At 36.7% G+C, this 21,922-nt stretch overlaps 1 protein-coding gene across 4 annotated transcripts in view; it reads left to right on the forward strand.

The window, feature by feature from the left end:
• Positions 1–20,979, forward strand: part of Caper (RNA-binding protein 39-like protein Caper) — a 103,031-nt gene extending 82,052 nt beyond the window's left edge. For 3 of the 4 annotated variants that reach the window (XM_067764298.1, XM_067764297.1, XM_067764296.1), the window contains 4 exons: positions 10,097–10,248; positions 13,133–13,561; positions 14,337–14,889; positions 19,861–20,979. In XM_067764298.1, the coding sequence (XP_067620399.1) occupies positions 10,097–10,248; positions 13,133–13,561; positions 14,337–14,889; positions 19,861–20,496 (1,770 nt within the window). In that variant the 3' untranslated portion in view covers positions 20,497–20,979. The remainder of the gene's footprint in view (positions 1–10,096; positions 10,249–13,132; positions 13,562–14,336; positions 14,890–19,860) is intronic. The other variant, XM_067764299.1, reaches the window with a different exon arrangement.
• The last annotated feature ends 943 nt before the right edge of the window (positions 20,980–21,922 follow it).

Consider the following 21,922-nt stretch of genomic DNA (forward strand, 5'->3'; position numbering starts at 1 on the left):
AATCAGCCAATATCTCAGAGTTAAACACAGTTGGTTTCAACCATGTCTCAGTAAAAACCAAAACGTCATAACAGAGTTCATGACTACGGAGAAAAAGATCAACTAGTTTAGTATTTAGACCCCTAACATTCTGATAATAGACGTTGAGGCCATTATGAAAGGTGTCAGACAAATCTATGACTCCGCGGGAATTTCTACATCTTTTCGAAAAAAACGGAAGGGCTTAATGTAAACATTACTGGGCTAAAGAGAAGCATTGAAAAGTTTGCTATATTCACTTTCAATCACTCGAACTTTAAAAGCGACTCTCACTAAAGTGTTAATGTGGACATCTCTCTTTACTAACTTAACACAAGCGACATTAGAAGCAGCAATGCCAAAGTGATCAGAGATGTATTTAGCAATACTCTCCTCAGTGACCGATGGCTTAAATGAGGACAAATGAATCCATTTATACCGCACAAATACATCCAACTCAGCATTGTCATTGCTACCACTAACAACACGCGATTTTTGCGTAATTTCTTTTGATGCACTCTTTCGTTGTCTGTCAGAAACATCAACAGATGGCACATTTGCATTAACTGCGCTAGCTGCAGCATCTGCATACGATACAGTGTCAGCAGAGCGCGACACGGCACTAGTATTTGTCACATTGTTGACAACCATTTGAGCATCAGACTTATTGGAATTATCAGAAGGCACATTTGAATTATTTTTATGATTGTTAGCTTTAGTTGATTTAGATGTGGATGCAGTAGATTTATTTTTAGATGTAGAATTGGAACTAATTGATGTTGATGTATTTCCAGATGTAGATGTAGTTTTAGACGAAATAGAGACTTTAGAAGATGAGGCGTTTTTAGATGTAGTTGTAGATGTAGATGCAGGCGAAGTAGAAGTTGTCTTTGTAGTAGCACTAGTAGAGAGAATATTCGATGTTTGCGGCTGAGTAATAATAGCAGCAGGTATAGATGTAAGAGTAGTAGTAGGTGCAGGTGATGAAGCATTAGCTCTCAGATTATCGATAGGGGAATTAGAGAACTCCGTGCCAAGCGGGGTAGCGGGAAAATCCATTAGATTGCTTTGCATTAAGTTGTTGTTATTGGATGCCATGGGGAGAGCAGAAATAAATAGCGCACTATTTCTGACATTCGGACAACCATATGACTCAGCAACATTTAAATTGTTGTTGGATGACTTCAAAGAGTCCATTATATGATTTTTTAAATCATCGAATTTTTTAGACACAGCATTAGAAATTATATCGAAACCTTGTTTTTGAGCCACAAGAATAGCGTTCAAAATATTAGATAGCTTGTCCGGCATGTTCACACACTTTTCACACAAGTAAAGCAAATGAGGGTTAGCATAGTCCGATATACCCTCACTACAGGCTCTGTGGAAAATCCTCTTGCAGAACCCATTACACGGCACTAGACTATTGTCACCAGTTCTAGAAAATTGTTTATTACACTTTCCACAAAATTCATCCATTTTGGCAATTTAAAGTAAAGGAAAATATAAGAATACGTGAAAATATGAGAGCGAATAAAAACACGACCGTACGCAGCGAGAGAATGAACATGTGCATTGTTGTATTGTTGTTGTCTTTTTTCGGTTTTTGTTTAATATCTTTTGAAGGAATTAAAATTTTTATTTTCCGCCTTCGGATTATTAATACTGATGCCAAGACGCATCGTTTAATACCTCTCTCGATATTTTTGGACACGTATTAGCAGTGTCATGCTGTCGTAAAGAATTACCACAAAAATTAAAAATTTTATTTCTAATAAAATCTAATTTCATGTGGTTGTATTTTGCCAGATTTTTTGTACACAGCTATGCAGAAAGGTGTTGGACCCAACCAGAGTTATTTTTACGAATCGCGGCCAAAGGCCGTCAACGCAGAACGATGTTCTGTGCAAAAAAAACTGTGGAACGGGCCTCATATTTCGTACCCTCTCGGGCCATTTTGTGGGTCTTTGTAAATATCTTTCAAAAGAAATAAAATTTGTAATTTCCGCTCTCGAATCCTAAAAACGGAGATGGAAACCCGTCTTTTGATACCACCTTTGATAAGAGTTAGATGGTGCACGGGCTTATAAAACGTTACCAAAAAAAAAGCAAAACATTTAAAGCCGGTAGTTAAACCTTTTTTAATCAAACAATAATCAACAATTTTGTACACATTTCTAGAAAAAACAACGTTTAAACGAATTACATTGAATAACTTTTTGACTTTAGTTGGACGAGGCTGGCCGCAGTTCGGATGCAGCCGAAATAGGTGAAATAATTATGCGAGTCCCATTGATACTTATCACTACTCCTGGGAATCCTATTTGAGTAAAATACAGTTTTTTCTTCGCACAAATATTCTCCTCAATAATATCTAAAACCAGTCCAACACCAAAATCATTTCCACATCATATTTGATAGCTGCCGTCAGCAAGGAATCGGAGTATGGCGCATAATTTTAAAATACGAACGCGTATGCGGAAATGGTCCTTAATTTTGTTTAGTACTGAGTAAAATGCTTCCTTTCAAATCTGCAAAATAACTTCATATGAAACTCATTATTTGTTTGTCACTTAAACATTTTCTTACTTGGTGCTTGGTAGTTCTAAGGGATTGGAATGATCACGCGAATGTTTTCCGTATTCGCGAAATGTCAATCACCAACATTTTTGTCATTATAAAATAGATTTCATATAATAATAAAAAAAAAACACATTTGAAAATGCTTAAATTTCTGCCACAAATTGATCAGCTGTTTATTTATCTGTCAAATCATCACTTTGTGAAGTTGGCAACTCAATTCAATTTCAACTGAAATAAGTTGTAATTCGTAATACCAAACAGGAGTTGAGTTGTCTTAAAGTTGAGTTGTTTTAATTACAACCCAACTAAGTTGAGTTGTAAACGGTAATAGGGGCATTAGATGTTACTAGTTCGGTTTCAAGGAATTTCAACGTTATATCAAAGCTGCATAATAATGATATTTGCATCAAAAAACAAAAAAAAATTTTTGTTTTTGTTCCGTTATATTCCGTTATATTTTCAAACGAACAAATTTCGTTTTGTTGATATTAATGAACAATTTCAAAAAATTTTCGTTTTCGAGTTTGAGGGCGCAATTAATTGACTATATATTGATAAGTTGACTGCTTTTCTGTGAACTTTCCAATCCAAGTAATGTGCGCTCCACTTTTATATTTTCATTTCTCATAAATATTTTTACCATGATTTTTACAATTTCTATGTCAAAATTTTAAATTCAAAGTCCAGCAATAATATGTCTACATTTGTCATTTTATATAAAGAAAATGTTTAACATTTTTTTTTTATATTTGCCCCTATTACCGTTTACAACTCAACTTAGTTGGGTTGTAATTAAAACAACTCAACTCCTGTTTGGTATTACGAATTACAACTTATTTCAGTTAAAATTGAATTGAGTTGCCAACTTCAGAAAGTGATGATTTGACAGATAAATAAACAGCTGATCAATTTGTTGCAGAAATTTAAGCATTTTCAAATGTGTTTTTTTTTATTAATATTATATGAAATCTATTTTATAATGACAAAAATGTTGGTGATTGACATTTCGCGAATACGGAAAACATTCGCGTGATCATTCCAATCCCTTGGAACTACCAAGCACCAAGTAAGAAAAGTGATAAATAATGAGTTTCATATGAAGTTATTTTGCAGATTTGAAAGGAAGCATTTTACTCAGTACTAAACAAAATTAAGGACCATTTCCGCATACGCGTTCGTATTTTAAAATTATGCGCCATACTCCGATTCCTTGCTGACGGCAGCTATCAAATATGATGTGGAAATGATTTTGGTGTTGGACTGGTTTTAGATATTATTGAGGAGAATATTTGTGCGAAGTAGATTAAAACCCAAACAGAAAAAACTGTATTTTACTCAAATAGGATTCCCAGGAGTAGTGATAAGTATCAAGGGGACTCGCATAATTATTTCACCTATTTTGGCTGCATCCGAACTGCGGCCAGCCTCGTCCAACTAAAGTCAAAAAGTTGTTCAATGTAATTCGTTTAAATGTTGTTTTTTCTAGAAATGTGTACAAAATTGTTGATTATCGTTTGATTAAAAAAGGTTTAACTACCGGCTTTAAATGTTTTGCTTTTTTTTTTTTTGGTAACGTTTTATAAGCCCGTGCACCATCTAACTCTTATCAAAGGTGGTATCAAAAGACGGGTTTCCATCTCCGTTTTTAGGATTCGAGAGCGGAAACTAAAAATTTTATTTCTTTTGAAAGATATTTACAAAGACCCACAAAATGGCCCGAGAGGGTACGAAATATGAGGCCCGTTCCACAGTTTTTTTTGCACAGAACATCGTTCTGCGTTGACTGCCTTTGGCCGCGATTCGTAAAAATAACTCTGGTTGGGTCCAACACCTTTCTGCATAGCTGTGTACAAAAAATCTGGCAAAATACAAGAACCACATGAAATTAGATTTTATTAGAAATAAAATTTTTAATTTTTGTGGTAATTCTTTACGACAGCATGACACTGCAAATACGTGTCCAAAAATATCGAGAGAGGTATTAAACGATGCGTCTTGGCATCAGTATTAATAATCCGAAGGCGGAAAATAAAAATTTTAACTCCTTGAAAAGATATTAAACAAAAACCGAAAAAAGACAACAACATTACAACAACCACATGAAAATCGCCAACTTCAACTACAAATATCTCCGGACAAGAGATAAAATGTTTCTTTTCCGCCTTCGGATTATTGTTCTCGAGATTAATACGCGTCTCGATATTTTTGGACGCGTATTAGCAGTGCCATGCTGTCGCAAAGAATTACAATTTTTGTTTTCCGATTCTTAAATCGGAGGTCGAAACGTGTCTTTTGATATCAACTTTGAACATCTTTGTTAAAAATTAGGCGGTGAACCGTCTTCTAAAACGTAACATTTTTTCAAAATAACTGCAAAATTGCATGAGACAACTGCTAGTAAGCAGTTGTAAGATTTTGACGTCTTTGACAACTACACCAACACAAGGTTGTAAACGGCAATGCCACAAAAAGTTGTAAGACTAGACAACTCAACCGAAATTTTTTTTGACAGGTTGAGTTGTAATCTGTAATACCAAATTGCGAAATTTCAACTCAACCATAGTTGAGTTGTAAACGGTAATAGGGGCAATTATTTTAAATAATTTTGTGAGAATTTGTTTCCATTTAATGTGCTTCATTTCCTGAACTTTAATAAGAACGTTGTTGCTGTGCATGGTTCAAACATATATTTCGTTGCAAATATTAAAAAATTTGAGTAAAACCAGCATTTTTCTGTACTCTATAATTTCGCAAACACATTCTTTCGCACTCTTATTTGTGGGACACGAATTCATTCGGATCTTTGTGGAACTCGACTTCCCAGTGGCGCTTCCTGTTGACCCAGTTTTGGCAAGGCACTGGCGACTGTTATTCTCTCTGCCTCAGAAACAGCTGATTTATTTACTTCTTTTTGTTTTCGTTGTGGTTTTTTGTTATTTATGTATGTTTATTGAAATATTATTACTGTAGTTTCTGTATGGGTTGATCTTGTTTTAAATAGTTAAATAAGTTCCGGACGAATACAAAAAACTATTCATACGAGGGTTCCAGATGAATATTCACCACGTTTCTAAAAACTTGTTTCAATTTTCTTTCTAGGAGCTCTTTCGAATGCTTGTATGAACGGTCAGTGGTAAAAAGGGAATTTGTATCAGAGTGAATAAAAGCGAAACTTATAAACATACACGTAAAAGATAAAAGGCGCAGTAAAAACGGGGCTTATCGTTTTTTCCCATTCAGTTCAATACAATAAAGTAGGGACTCATGGTTTTTTTTTTAAGGAAAACTTCAAAATCATTTTGAGACAATTTTGGGATAATTTTGGATCACTTGAGATTATTTTAGGTATCATTGCGGCAAAACTCCTGAATCATTTCGAGACTTTCAAAATTATTTTAGGATCATAATCATGACTTTCGAAACGGTTGCCTGAGATTCTGAAATTTGTCGGGCAGTAATTTCGAAATTATTCCGAAAATAATCCAGAACCAAACCCCCAAAATTTCTACGAAATTTCACGGAAATACTTCGAAATTATCACGAAACAGTCCTTAAGTAACCGAGTTGGTCAAAAGTCCTTCAATCCGTTACATATGGACAAAAGTCGCACACAGATGATATGCACACACATCCTTCCACTCCTTTACGGAAAATAATAGTGTCCATCTTTACTGGTATGCCTTCTTGTGGAACAAAACGATGAGTCCCTGTTTTCATGTATGAATCGATGTGCCCTATTTTCTGTGGAAAAAAACGACAAGTTCCGTTTTACTGCCCTTTTTTCCTTTATCGCACTTTTACTCTGGGGTTTGAAACACTGATTTTTCTTAAGAACCTTTTAAACGATTCAATGGTCGATTTTTTACGCATGAAACCCCAATGGGTGGTTGAATGTAAAAAATCGACTTTTTAATTCGTTTTCAAGTTATATATTTTTCAGAAAACTTTCATTTTAGGCTTTGGAATCTTAATGATTACACAGTATACAGACTTTATCATCGGTATATGGCTCACGTTTCACTATCCGCATGGAATGCTAGCACAGTTCGTTGTTTGGGTGGAATACTACCACAGTTAATTATATCCGTTGAAAACATATTTCGCCGGTTTGCGACAAAAACGCCGATCTTACATGCAAACGAATTAATTTCAGCATAAATTATGAGCTCTGCTAGTCTTCCAAGAAAGTAACGAACTTTGACGTAAAAAATGAATATTTTTCTTTCAATGTCAAAGAATAGAAACAATTTCTAATAAATATTGCTTAACTCACAAATTTATATTCAAATCTCAAGTAGTTAGAGCAAATCTTTCCATTTGATTTTTTTATTTGAATTGCATTTCCCTGGGGATTGTAAACTCTTTCGGCTTGAAGCTTTGCCTTCGTTCAAAATTACACATTAAGGAGTCGGCATCTTATCATGACATCCCCATATTACCTCATTGGTGATAGTTTGAAAGCTAGATTTCGAAAAAGCGTTTTGTAATTGTCCTTTATTTGTTATTGTGGGTTACTATTCGAAGAAGTTGGGGTAAAATCGCCCGCTGTTTCTTTATAAATAGACACTAGGTTAAGAGGGTTTGGGAAACATTTTTTTTTTTAATTAACAATTTTTGTTGTTATATCGGCCTACTGATTTGTAAGATCGCGGGTTCGAATCGAGCTCAAGGACTAACAATAGCAAATGATAGCTGAATGATTATACCAGCGGCGCTTAAACGTTGCCGATGAAGGAACTTAGTAGTTCCCGAAATGGATCGGACGAGCTTTGGCAGTTGTCTAACTTTTTTCTTTGTTGTTGTTGTTGTTGTTGTAGCGATAAGGTTGCTCCCCGAAGGCTTTGGGGAGTGTTATCGATGTGATGGTCCTTTGCCGGATACAAATCCGGTACGCTCCGGTACCACAGCACCATTAAGGTGCTAGCCCGACCATCTCGGGAACGATTTATGTGGCCACATTAAACCTTCAGGCCATTCCCTCCCTCCCTACCCCCAATTTCCATGAGGAACTTGGGGTCGCCAGAGCCTCGTCTGTTAGTGAAACAGGATTCGCCGCGGATAGGTGAGGTTGACAATTGGGTTTGGAGAAGCTATATATTGCGCTGGCAACCTAAAAGGTTGCGCTACACAGCCCTTTGAATCTGGTATTTTAGTCGCCTCTTACGACAGGCATACCTACCGCGGGTATATTCTGATCCCCTAACCCGCTGGGGTAACTTTTTTCTTTCTTCTATTCTAATTTAAAATTTTTTTAATTAAGAAAAAATTTGTCGTAATAATAATGAAAAAATAATTATTGTTAGGACTTGAACTCGATTCGAACCCCCGATTTTTTAAAATTTATTTTTGATCCTTCGAAACACATCCGAAACTGTTTTTTTTTTTTATTATAACTCGGTTTTTTGACATTCGATTTTTTAAATTGATACGTAATTTTTTTGGTCTTGCAAATCTGCATATTTGCTTTTCATGCCCTTTCGAGCTATAAAGTATTTTTCATGATAACGTCACCTAATTAAGTTCTAAAATTTTCCGAAACCCTCTCAACATAATAATAAAACCCAATTGATTATTACCCTCCAAAGCCCGCCCAACCGACACGAGGGCCGCATCCCCATGACGCACGGGTTTTGTTTTTGCCGAGACATAAGCATCAAATCTAGGAGCGGACTTTTACAACTTATTTTTGTCACCCGATCTAATAGCCACTTCGTACAAAAATCGGGAGAGAAGAACAAAAACGAGAACATGGAAGAAAAAGTTTGAGAAAAAAAATTTTGAGAAATACCTCTTCCGTTGGGTGTTTCAAATTTTCTTCCATAAGCGCGGTATCAACATCATAATGCTCAAGGAAAATTTCGTATATATTTCTTGTGTGAAAAATAGCAACACCCAAGTGGTTTTGACATTTCCTTTATCTCTCTGTTCTCTATGAAGCAACGTCAATTCCATGCAATACACGAACGTTAGATTCAGCAGTGCAAAATGCAAATTCTGGAAGTTCTAAATAAAAAAATCGACATTTTCATGCAAAGTTTTGAAACTTCTCAAATTTTCTAATTTTTTTTATAAACATTTTTGAAATTGGTTTGCATAGCTTTAGTTATAAAACACAGCGGCAACATCTGCCTATCACAACGACCTCTGCAGAGCATTCCCGTGAGAATTGAGCATAATACGGAGCTAGAAAACTCAAAACTCACTGGATGTTGGCTAATGTGACAACACTTTTGCGTAAAAGATATTAAAAGTAATGTTTAGAAATGTGGAAAGGAAAGGGATGTCATGAACTTCTTTAACATGTATGTTTTTGTTTTCTGTCTATTTTGAGCAGGGCTACATCTACTGGGTTTGTTAAAAAATTATCATAACAAAGTTTTTTCGCTGAAAACTTCTAACCGACCAATTACGATTTTACAAAAGCCACATACATAAAATAAGAGTATATGATTTTCGGTTTCACTTCAAAACCCTAACTTTTTTTATCGCTAGTTCGTTCAAAACTAATATGGTTGCTTGTGTCTACTCTATGTACCGTCATCAGCCACTCAAGATTATCCCCTTTTTTATAGACACCAAACTAAAAAAGACTCATTCCTAACTCAAAAAAAAAAACATGAAATAATTCTCAAGGGTGAAATGTCTTTGCAGAAAACCTAAAAGCTCAATTTGTTGCTAGTGATTGTTTTGGTCATTCTAACGATTAAAGCCGGATACCATTTGGTAAGTTTGAATGCGCCAGAGAAAAAATTAATTCGTCTTAAAAAAATTTAAAGTATAACATTATACTAAGAAATTTTGTATCCATGCATTTGTATGTCAAGCAAAGAAAAAAAAAACATATCTTATCTTGAAAAGTTTTAAATTATCAAATGAACTGAACGTGAACTAAATTTCAGATAAACTCGTACAAATTTGCGTCTGTGTGGCAGCACTTGTCTTAAACAAACAGGATTTTGAAGGGCAAAAACCAATTCACATATCCACCACCTACTTACTTCACCCAAAAAAAAAAAAAAAAAATTAAATGAAATAAAACAAAACGAAAATAACAGATAAAATAACCACTCAACTTGAACGAATGCTTGAGCATGAGAATATTCGCTGACGAGCGAAGGTTCCACTGAATATTCTAAAGCATGAGTGTCTATAACAGCAATAAAACTGAAGTGAATGAACTATCCAAATTAAAAGAAATAATAATATAACAGGACATGAAAGTTAAAATGTAAAAATACTGAGAAACAATGGACGATTGAATGGTGGAAAACTATGTAGCCATCAAATAAGTCTATTGCTGAATAAATAAACAAATAATGATTTCTTGTTTTCACAGCACAAAGAACTAACTAATTCCTTTGATTTGCTTTCTCTCATTCGCCCAACTTCGATACTAAAAAATCGTACCAATTTCGATTGACGGCAAACCGCAAATTGCACGTCAATTGCGTGTCCCACCACACACTTCCTTCTTCTATAAATATCTGTAAAATAGAATGCCAGTAAAAGTGATCACGATCAGCACCATCATGATAGCAGCAGTAGCCGTAATAAATCACCAGATGGCAAAGATCATGAGGATGGTGGCAAAGGCGGCAGCAGATCATTATCATCCGCACATTTGAATGGACGTAAACACTATTCAAGGTGAGTTACAACATTACTTGCTAAGTACACTTTTTATGAGAATTGAGATTTGAATGCAGTTAGGCAGAAAAACTAAAAAACAAATCATTTTAGAAAACGAATTTTCTATAATGCCATTTTTACATATTAATATGCAGTGTAATGCAATGCGGACTTAACACGTTTGCGCAAGAAGCCATCGATATGTAATACTTCTTTATTGCTACTACAGAATGGGTACAGTCGCAAACATCAGAGTGCCGATATATTGCTGTTAGGGGGTTACTGCACAACTCGATACAGGGCTGTTCCCCCCAGCGGGTTAGGGGATCAGAATATACCCGCGGTAGGTATGCCTGTCGAATCCTGTTTCACTAACAGACAAGGCTCTGGCGACCCCAAGCTCCTCATGGAAATTGGGGGTAGGGAGGGAGGGAATGGCATGATGGTTTAATGTGGCCACATAAATCGTTCCCGAGATGGTCGGGCTAGCACCTTAATGGTGCTATGGTACCGGAGCGTGCCGGATTTGTATCCGGCAAAGGACCATCACATCGATGACACTCTCCAAAGCCTTCGGGGAGCAACCTTATCGCTACAACAACAACAAAAACATACAGGGCATTAATAGCCATCTCGAAAGATAACCTAAAAATCCTAACAGCTATTCTTACAGGACACTGTAGACAACAGCCACATGCAAAAGCTGGGTATAATATCGAACAACACATGCCGATTTTGTGATCGATCAGCGAAGACGGCGGACCATATAATATCGAACAACACATGTCGATTGTGATCGATCAGCGGAGACGGCGAACCATATGCTCCTGGATTGTGATGCAATCTCAAGACGTACGGCTAAGTTTATGGGTTCACCATAGCCAGAGCATTCTCACATCAAATCCCTTAAGCCAGGTGAACTGCTGGGGTTTATCAGAGATGTCGGCATGGATGAGTGTTGTGAAGCAGTTGAGGCACAATAGACCAATGGTCGCAGTGCGATTCTCAATCAATTATCTATCTATCTATCTATTGCTATTTAAATGTTGTTTTTGTCTTCAACAACCGTGTGAACTTAAATTTTATTTTTTTTTGCTACAATCAAAAAAAATTGGCTGTTTTTCGAATTCAAAACTCATTGCGAGCATATTGTATTAGCATTGGATATATCTTTATATCCATTTATTTCACACCTATATATATTTTAAAAACTACATGGTAAGCCAAAGTCAGGGCCGGAACACATAAAATTTTCGATGCAGACTAGTGCGTTGACAGAAGAGTTACAACATGCAAACATGCATTGGGAGTGACAAAGAGGTTATTTGGCGCTCCCCATACAAACACAAGCAATGCCTAAGATTGCGTTAAACACATCTATATGAAAAGCTGCTTATGTGACGGGACTTTTGGTATTTCAGCTTTTCTAAAGACTAACATTCTATAGAGAGCAGACCTGTAAAAAGTAAATACAAGTCTCAGTACCTCTTACTTACTTACTCACTCAGCGACGTACCAGTCACTTTTTTGCTGTTGGCGCCAATTTGTAACACCAAGGAAATCCAAATCGTTTTCCACTTGGTCTTTCCGCCTCATTTGATGTTACCATGGCCCATGCTTCTGCTTCATATATCAGGACGAGTACGATTAGTGACTTGTAGAGTATGATTTTGGTTTGCCGAGAGATAACTTTACAATTCAATTGCCTACCTAGTATAAAGTAGCATTTATTGGCAAGAGTGATTCTACGCTGGATTTCAAAGCTGATGTTTTGTTTGTGTTAGTGCTGGTTTCCAAATAAATGAAGTTTTACTATCTCGAAAGTATCAGTACCTCAAGTATATTCATCTGTAACACGATTCGAAGAGAACTTTTTAGGACAGAAATGTGAATCGAAAGCTGTCGCATAAATAGTTTATCAAATCTGAAAGAAACTTCTTTCGAATCAAGTTACATTATAAGGCCTCGTTACAACAAAAGGAAATATGTACAAGTATAACCTTCGCATTACATTTACTGAAAGTAGGTACAAGTTAGAGCTGGGATAACGATATCATTTTGATAACTTACGTTGAATTGTCAAGGAAAGCGTTCCATTTGGAATAATCATTGCTTTGATTTTATTTCATTTCATTGTAATAGTTTTTGTTATTCCCGAATAATGAATTCAAATTGTTAAGTCATTATTTTGAAAAAGGAATAATTACTAATTTATTTTTTTATTCACTGGATCGCACTCTTTGGATTGAAACACTGAAAGGAAAGCATTCCGCAATCTTTTGCATCCTTTTTATGATTAAAACTACACTAATCTGTCCCACTTTACTACAACTTCTGCACATTCGGTATTTTTAGTTCACCGTAAATTCACCGTATCACGAACATTTTATAAGATTTCTTTATATGTAAGCCTTGATCCTTTCAATAACAATACAACAAAAATTTGATAATTAATTTAATTTAGAATGTTCATATTGGGTTAAATGGCCAAGTGGGAGGGTAAAGCTAAGTTCACTCTGACTGTAGCTAAAGGCCGAGTATAGCTCGTTGCCCAGGCAAGCAAATTACCATCTTTGCTGTAGAGTCATAGCTCGGCCCCAATAACAGTAACCTATTGTATCCATAACACTATATTCCGCTTGAGACCCCATTTTTTACCAAGCATCGATTGTTAAATACTTGGAATTATGTAAATATATGACAAGCTGTTCTCCGTTTAGTCTTAGCCAATTCCCTCATGAAATCTTGAAAATTCGAGCAGTATAGCGATACGACCTATTTCGATTTGTGCCAACTCTTGCCAAATGTTTGCCTGTCTTCCAAAATTACTCAGAATAAAATCTTATAATAATGCCTTATAATATCTTATATTACTTTCTCTTATTGTTTTAAATTTCAATAGGAGCCGTTCTAGATCACCGCATGCTTCAGATGACCGAAAAAATCGCAAATCAAAGGATCGCTATCGTAGTGGTAGAGATGAAAGTCGTCGCTCAAAGGATAGAGACCGTACACGTGATAAGGATCGCACCCGAGACCGTGATCGTGATAATGGTGATCGGCGACGACGTTATGGATCACTTGATCGTGATCGTGACCGTGACCGCAATCGTGATCGCGATGCAGACAAACGTCGTAGCCGTTCTAAGGATAAACGACGTAGCAGTCGTTCGCGTGAACGTGATCGTCGTTCGAGAGAAAGGCGTGCAAGTCGACTTTCAGAACGGCGACATAGCCGCTCACCTGTGCGCGATTGGCGTTCCAAAGATAGGAAGTTAAGTCCCGTAAGGGAATTCAAACCACGTCCAGGCTTTGCATCAAGGGAAAGGAGGTAAGAATTGTTGAAATTATATGCAAAGAATAAATAGTCATATTTAATAAAAATTGTAAGGCATAAAAGTAGTGTAGTAAAAATTACCATCAAAGCACGCTTTAAATCCGTTTGAACACGAAAAGAGGCCTTATTTCTAGTTTTGATCGTGGATGATTTCATTTGAAGTTTTTGTCTAGGGTTTCGAAGTCAGCCATTATAAAATGGTAAAATACTTGCTTCTTAATTATATGAAGGGGAGTTTTTGGCCCCATGTCTATATTTTGAGCATCTATTCCAAATGATACAGATGTTATCTGTTTCATTAGGTCTTCAATATACAAACATATCGTTAGCTTAATTCTTAAAGGTTTAAATTTTTGCAGGAAAGCAAAACTATTTTTTCACATTAATTACGTACAGAAATTACTTTTTTAGATTGGTTTAAGTAGTGAAAGTGTATTTTAATATAACATACCAAAATTTGTGCTGTTTCCAAAATTTGGTTTGGGCCTTTGTGAATGAAGCTAACGGGTATGCATATGAAGGTCGCAAAAACTATGTTAATTTCCTTGTCTAGCCATCTGTTCCGGGTTTTTCTAGTAACCGTATTGAAAATATTCAATTCGTTCATGGCTACTTGAATTGAAGCCGGAAGTTTTATTAATCGGATAAAATCAGAGCAGCTGTTATGATCGAATTTGAGAAATTTTTCCGAAACCTGGCATGGCTTAACGTGTTTGTAATTTCTGTTAATGCTACTAATGACTTTCAATTTATATAAAATTTGTTTCAGCAGCAGGCGTCGTAGTAATTCGCCCCGACCCTTCCGTCGCGGCAGAACACCACCCAATGGTCTCGGTGATCGATCTCCTCGCGCTGATCTTAGCCCAGAGGAACGCGATGCGCGTACTGTATTTTGTATGCAATTGTCACAACGCATACGAGCGCGTGATCTGGAAGAATTCTTTTCAAGTGTTGGAAAAGTACGAGATGTTCGCTTGATAACATGCAATAAAACTAAACGATTCAAGGGTATAGCATATATTGAATTCAAGGATCCAGAATCAGTTGCACTAGCCCTTGGATTGTCGGGTCAGAGATTATTAGGTATTCCGATATCTGTACAACATACACAGGCCGAGAAAAATCGCATTGCAAATGCTGCACCCGTATTTACTCCACCCAAAAATCACACAGGCCCTATGCGCCTCTATGTAGGATCACTGCATTTTAATATTACCGAGGATATGCTTCGTGGAATATTCGAACCGTTCGGAAAAATTGACACCATACAACTCATTATGGATACAGAGACTGGTCGCTCAAAAGGTTATGGATTTATAACGGTAAGTAACTTTCTCATGTGCCAGCATTAACATATCAATGTACTCTTCATGACAAAGAATGGTATACCTTATGCCCGCTGGCAAACGTGAAGAATATGCAGAGATAGATCCGGCAAAACCCCACATTGATTGATTGTTTGGTTTATTTCTGTAATAATGATATTACTGTAAATTACAAATATTTATGTAGGCTAAATTGAGTCTCGTAAATACTGAATGCATTCCTTTTTAAGTAACCACATTTGCATTGAAAATTAGCGAAATCGGACGATAACCATGCCCACCTGTTCTATATCGAAAATGTATAAAAATGGAAATGCTAATGAAATGAAAGTAGTGATGTGGTTGAACTAAGAACAAAAACAAATTTTGAAAATGGGCGTGACCTGCCCTTTTTTGTTACTCTTTCCAAAATACTTTCAATGCCATTATTCGAACAAAAATCTCCCAATCCGAACGAAATTTGGCATAAACATTTAATGCCATCCAATAGGTATAACCGATCACAAATTGTCATCAATATCCTCTAACGAGAGTCCAAGGAAACTTGCTGTTTCAACAGGGGTGGACCATAATGAGAGTGGTGTTAGAGGCATTAGTTCCACAATACAGTTAAAGAGATGGTTGGTGTCATGTGGGGACACATTACACGCAGGACATCTGTTTTGATAAGCGCTTCCCAAGGCAGCCGGTTCTATGTACCGGAGTTACTCATAATTTTTCCCGACCAAGGGCTGTCATTTCAGTGTAACCCCATTAGTAGTAGCCTCTGTATCTATTTTGCTTCTTTTGAACGAAAATCAGTTTGGAATGGTCCCAGCCTTATACAACTATTAACCACACGAAGCAAACAACAACAGCATTTCAAGTGCACAGCTGGACAGCTGGGTATGTAATGTTAAGTTTCACCCGAACTTAGACGTTCTTACTTGTTATATTATATATTTTACCCGCCAGCAGCATATTAAGAACAAGAACATTTATTTGTTTTAATATTTTCCTAGCACAACAACTTGGTAAATTATTTTACAGTGCTAGTCAGGAATTGTAAATAGTTAAATTTAAAATGAATTAATATGACAATAGAATTAACAACAAGTAATAAACAATACAACAATAATATTAGTAAAGATAAAAATAATACTTATACAAATATGATTATTAGACAATAGAGAAAAAGAAAAAAGGAAACAAGATGACGAGATAATACAATTTCATTAGCAAAAATACAAAAATAGTTTCGGCATACAAATCATTGTAAAAAGTGGTTAGCTCATTTTTGAAGTGCCGATCATTTCCTATTTGTCGTAAGTCTTGCGGGAAGAGCGTTCCAAAGGCGTATGGAAGTAACAAAGAACTACCGTCCAGAGGTTAGAAAACGGTATCTTATTTGCGTGAGAAGAAGCACAGGTCTTGATGAATTGAGAAACGTAAGCCTCCGATATAAATAATCAGTTCCTTTGTATATATAATTTTGTGAAGGATAGGCAGTGTTTTAACTTTGAAAAGATTGTGAAAAGAAATATTTAGCAACCTTTCAGCGTGATGTGAAACGTGGTCAAGTCTTTTCAACCCAAAAACATATCTAGCAATGTTATTGTAAGCAACAATTAAGTTTATTCATACACACATAGTCACAATTTAAGTAAATCTCACATCCATAAAGGAGTGTAGGTATTAGATACGTTCTCGCTAGAAGTAGTCTAATATGTAGGGGAGTGAAGTATTGAGTTAGCCACAGTGTACGAAGCATTCCATACACTTTTCCTACCGTAATAAAAATGTGGTCTTTCCATGTTAAGGTCTTATTAAAAACTACTCCTAGGTTTTTTGCAGCGTCAACGTATTCGATGACAGAATTGTCAATAACTATGTTGTCCAAAGCATGAGTAGAGAATGACTTTCTATTAATAACAATGCATTTCGACTTTTTGGGGTTAAGACATAGGCCGTTCTTAGAATCCCACACACCAATTTGATTCAAATCATAATTCAAATTGTTTACTCACAAAGCGGTACCATCACGGGGACAACATGTGTACAATTGCACATCATCAGCATAAATATGGACGTTACTAAACTTAAGCACATTTGGCAAGTCATTGATGTACAGAACAAATAGCAGAGGGCCCACAATAAAGCCTTGTGGGACGCCTCTGAAAACATGTAGGAAGTCAGACTTACTACTGTCTAAAATCGCCTGAGTCCTGTCGCCAAGATACGATCTAATAAGTGAAGTTGCATAACTCGAAAAATTAAATAAACTTTTCAGCTTCTTACAGAGTAGGGTGTGGTCGACAGAGTCAAAGGCTTTAGAGTGGTCAAGAAGGGTCAGAAAAATAATATGATTATCATCAACTCGCTCTCGAATGTCTTCTATCACAGATAGAAGTGCCGATGTACAGCTTCTCTTTGACTGGAAACCGGACTGGCAGTCAGTAATGAGCTTATTGTCATGAACATACCTCGTAATCTGCCCATGCAAAATTCGTTCAACGACCTTTGAAAGAAAAGGGAGTATGGCTATAGGCCGATACTCTTTATTTTGCTTACTTACTTAATTGGCGCTTAACCGCCTAAACGGTTATTGCCGTCCAACAAGGCGCGCCAGTCGCTCCTTCGCTCCGCCAAAGGGCGCCAATTAGTCACACCAAGGGAGTTTAAATCGTTTTCCACCTGGTCCTTCCAACGGAGTGGGGGCTGCCCTCTACCTCTGCTTCCATAGGCGGGTTCCGATAGAAACACTTTCTTGGCCGGAGCATCATCTTTCATTCGCATAACATTGCCTAGCCAATACAGCCGCTGCGTTTTAATTCGCTGGACTATGTTGATGTCTGCGTATAGCTCGGTACAGCTCATCATTAAATCTTCTTCGGTACTCGCCATCGGCAACGCGTGGAGGTCCATAAATCTTTCGAAGAACTTTTCTCCTGAACACTCCCAAAGCCGATTCATCTGGTGATGTCATTGTCCATGCTTCTGCCCCATATAGCAGGACGGGTACGATAAGTGACTTGTAGAGTATGATTTTCGTTCGCCGAGAGAGGACTTTACTTTTCAATTGCCTACCTAGTCCAAAGTAGCATTTATTGGCAAGATTGATTCTTCGCTGGATTTCAATGCTGATGTGTTGCTAGTGTTGATGCTGGTTCCCAAATTTTGCTTGCGAATTGGGATAACCTTAGCAGCTTTCCAGAATTTAGGAAAAATACCAGTGGTCAAGATAGAGTTGGCCAAATACGTTAAATGGGGAAGGATTATGGGAAGAATGATCTGTAAGAATTTTGGATTTATACCATCAAACCCCATGACATTCGACTTCAGAGAAAGTAGAGCTTGCAGTACATCACAGTCATCGACACACATAAACGCAAAGGGACTGGAATCTATATTAGCACACTCAGGGTAGCTATCTGTACAGATATTAGCGGCTGAAGTTGGTAATCTAACGAAGCTAGCATTAAGTTCGTTAATGTTAACGTCAGCAAGATCAAAAAGTTCTCCTTTGGACTTAACGATCCCGATTTTCTTGATGTGGCTCCATGTTTCTCTGGTACTCAAGGCAGCACTGAACTTATACGTATAATAATTTGCCTTAGCCGACCTTATAGCTTTGTTGACAGTAAGGCGAGTTGTTTTGAAGAAGGTAAGCGTTTCTGCAGTTCTGTACCTTTTCCAGCGAGAGTAGGCATGGTTTCGTTAGTTTATTAGATGTTTTAGGGTGGCATTAAACCAGGGTCTACTTTTATGTTTGCATACTTTCAGTTTTACTGGAACATGGTCATCAAATAGCCTTTTTATGTTGTCTTGGAGGAACTCTGTCTGATCATCAACCGATGTCAAGGTACGAATCGTGTCCCACTCGACCGACTGAATTGATTCGACAAGGGAACAATAATCAATGTTTCTAAAACCCCGATAAGTAAACGAACATGGTTTGCTTGACGTTTGAAAGTCGTATATTAAGAATATTAAGTCGTGTTTAGAAAAGCTAGAGGCGGATAGTTGGGTGTAGTGAAGCACTCTCTGAAGATCATTCACGAAGAATAAATCTAAGAGCGAGAGTTCCTCGAGCTTGTAAAATGCGTTGGTAGAGTACAGTTGGTGGGAAAGAGTCCCGGAGACTCCATACTCAGTTTCAAACTGGCATCCACTAGCAAATTACTATTAAAATCACCAGCAATGATAATATTTTTATAATTCATTAGTAACAGTTGAAGAAAATCAGGGAACGGAAAAGTTTACTTGGCGATTTGGTCTGCATACGCAGCCGATAAGAACCTTGTTGTTATTCTTGGAAGATGATTTACTTTTTTCTATCTGGGTTTGAGAAAAGTTCTAATGTGTTTCAAAAAAGATGTACATTGTGGCTAGACCGCTAAAATATCATTAATGCGTAGGCGCCATTGCCTCCGAAAAGATTTAGGCTTAGCTTATCAAATATGCGTGCACTTTGAATAGGATGATGATAAATGAATTTCACAGAGGGCAAAACAATCATGCACCATCTCATAATATACTGAAAGCATTTTTCTGAAGTACATTTACTCTTTTCTGAAATATATTTGCACTATCTGATTTTGATTTGTATTTGTATTTTTGTATTTTTTTTTGATTTGCACTTTCTTTAAATACATCAAGCCTCTCTAAATTTCATTCGTGGGTAAACTATACATACCTGTTTAATAATGATTAATAATTGTAATTATTACTGGTTTGATTATTTTCTTGAGAAGGCATTTACCGAGACCCACTGAAAGAAGCGTGGGAGATGTATGTCTTTTCAAATAACAGAGCAATAAGAATTTAAGTTTGCTGAGATATTTACCTATTAAACATTCAATAAGATCATAGTTATATTACATTCATGAAAGGTATAAGTCCTTCGGTAAGCCGGAGATGGTCGTGTCTTTACTTGTTGGATTATTTTCAGATTTTTCGTTTTTTACTAATTATACTTGTTTATTTCAGTATCACAATGCGGAAGATGCTAAGAAAGCGCTAGAACAATTAAATGGATTCGAGTTGGCCGGTCGACCAATGAAGGTCGGAAATGTGACTGAACGTTTAGATATGAATACATCATCTTTAGACACTGATGAAATGGATCGCAGTGGCATAGATTTAGGTGCTACTGGTAGGTTGCAACTGATGTTCAAGTTAGCTGAGGGCGCTGGTTTAGCCGTACCACAAGCTGCTGCTAATGCATTACTAGCTACTGCTCCACAACCTGCACCAATTCAAATACAGGCACAAACTCCCGCCATTGCTACGCAATGTTTTATGTTATCGAATATGTTTGATCCGCGTACTGAAACAAATCCCTCATGGGATAGCGAAATACGTGATGATGTAATTGATGAATGCTCAAAACATGGTGGCGTTCTGCACATATTTGTTGATAAAGCATCACCAACAGGAAATGTTTATGTTAAGTGTCCGAGCATAACTACAGCGGTTTTGGCGGTGAATGCTCTTCATGGACGTTGGTTTGCTGGTCGCGTTATTACTGCTGCATATGTACCGCTATTGAATTACCACTCACTATTTCCGGACGCGATAACAGCGGTAAACTTATTAACATCTACACGAAAGTCAGGCGAATGATCAGATATGATTGATATATAAACCAACATGTCATGATGCTACATAAAACTAGCTTTCACATTTTATAAAAATACATATACATACACTAAAACCGATTGGTCATTTCGCTATTAGGTCATGTTCTAAGTTTACCATGCATTCCTGCTCCTTTCGGGCCTACAAAACTTACATATGAGATCCACTTTTAAATTGCTTCATTTTGATATAAATATACACCTACATGTATACATATATGGAGATTCAATAAAATAAAAAAAAAAAGATTCAATACCCTTTTGCAAATTTGATCGCATGGGATTTTATTAAATGTATCCACGTAATTATAATCTACTCGTTCTATTGATCTGCTTTTCTTTACATTTTAGTATAAACTTCAAATATGTATTAATGAAAACATATTTGTAAAAATAACATCATTTATGTATTTGAACAAATTGAAACGAATAAAAATATATAAAATTTTTATTGGTATAACATGTAAAACGATATTTTGTTCCCAGTTTAATAGTGCAAGTAAGGCAGTGCGTGTCCAAGCTGCAGCTAAGTTGACCTTAGTTTAGTCCTAGCACTTTGGCCGTACTGAATTGTAAATATAATGGCACTGGAAATTAAGGTCTATTTTTTCTCAAGATTTATAGGAAACTGTCACATTTGCTTCCACTTTATCTCAAAATAGTGTTTCAAAAACCGAAAACATATTCCGGATGAGTTTTTTCTTTCATATTACGAATTTATAGACTTTGCATTCGACACATTATCTTTGAATCGAGTAAAATGAGCATGATATCATCTTAGATTTTTTTTTTTTTTGGAGATCCATCAATCCACGATATACAGAATACATTTACATATCGGCAGCTGAATGGAATATCACCCCCAGCGTGTTAGGGGGTCAGAATATACCCGCGGTAGGTATGCCTGTCCTAAGACTTAAATACCAGATTCAAAGGGCTTTTTATCGCAACCCTTCAGGTTGCCAGCGCAATATACAGCTTCTCCAAACCCAATTGTCAACCTCACCTATCCGCGGCGAATCCTGTTTCTCTAACAGACGGGGCTCTGGCGACCCCATGCTCCGCATGGAACTTGGGAGTGGGGAGATAGGGATGGCCTGAAGGTTTAATGTGGCCATATAAATCGGTCCCGAAATGGTCAGGCTAGCACCTTAATGGTGCTGTGTTACCGGAGCGTACCGGATCTGTATCCGGCAAAGGACCATCACATCGATAACACTCCCCAAAGCCTTCGTGGAGCAACCTTATCGCTACAACAACAAGAGTGTAATATCACCCAATTTCGGCTGCCAGTTTTCAAATTGTGAGAGGAATTTTTTGAATAACAGTCTGAAGTAGGCGTTCTTCAAACAAAATCTGAAATAGGTTGTTTTTCAGAATTTTTGAGAAAAGGACACAGGGTCGTTCGCAAG

This window comes from Eurosta solidaginis, chromosome 2 (genome assembly GCF_040869045.1).
Source record: "Eurosta solidaginis isolate ZX-2024a chromosome 2, ASM4086904v1, whole genome shotgun sequence".
NCBI lineage: Eukaryota > Metazoa > Arthropoda > Insecta > Diptera > Tephritidae > Eurosta > Eurosta solidaginis.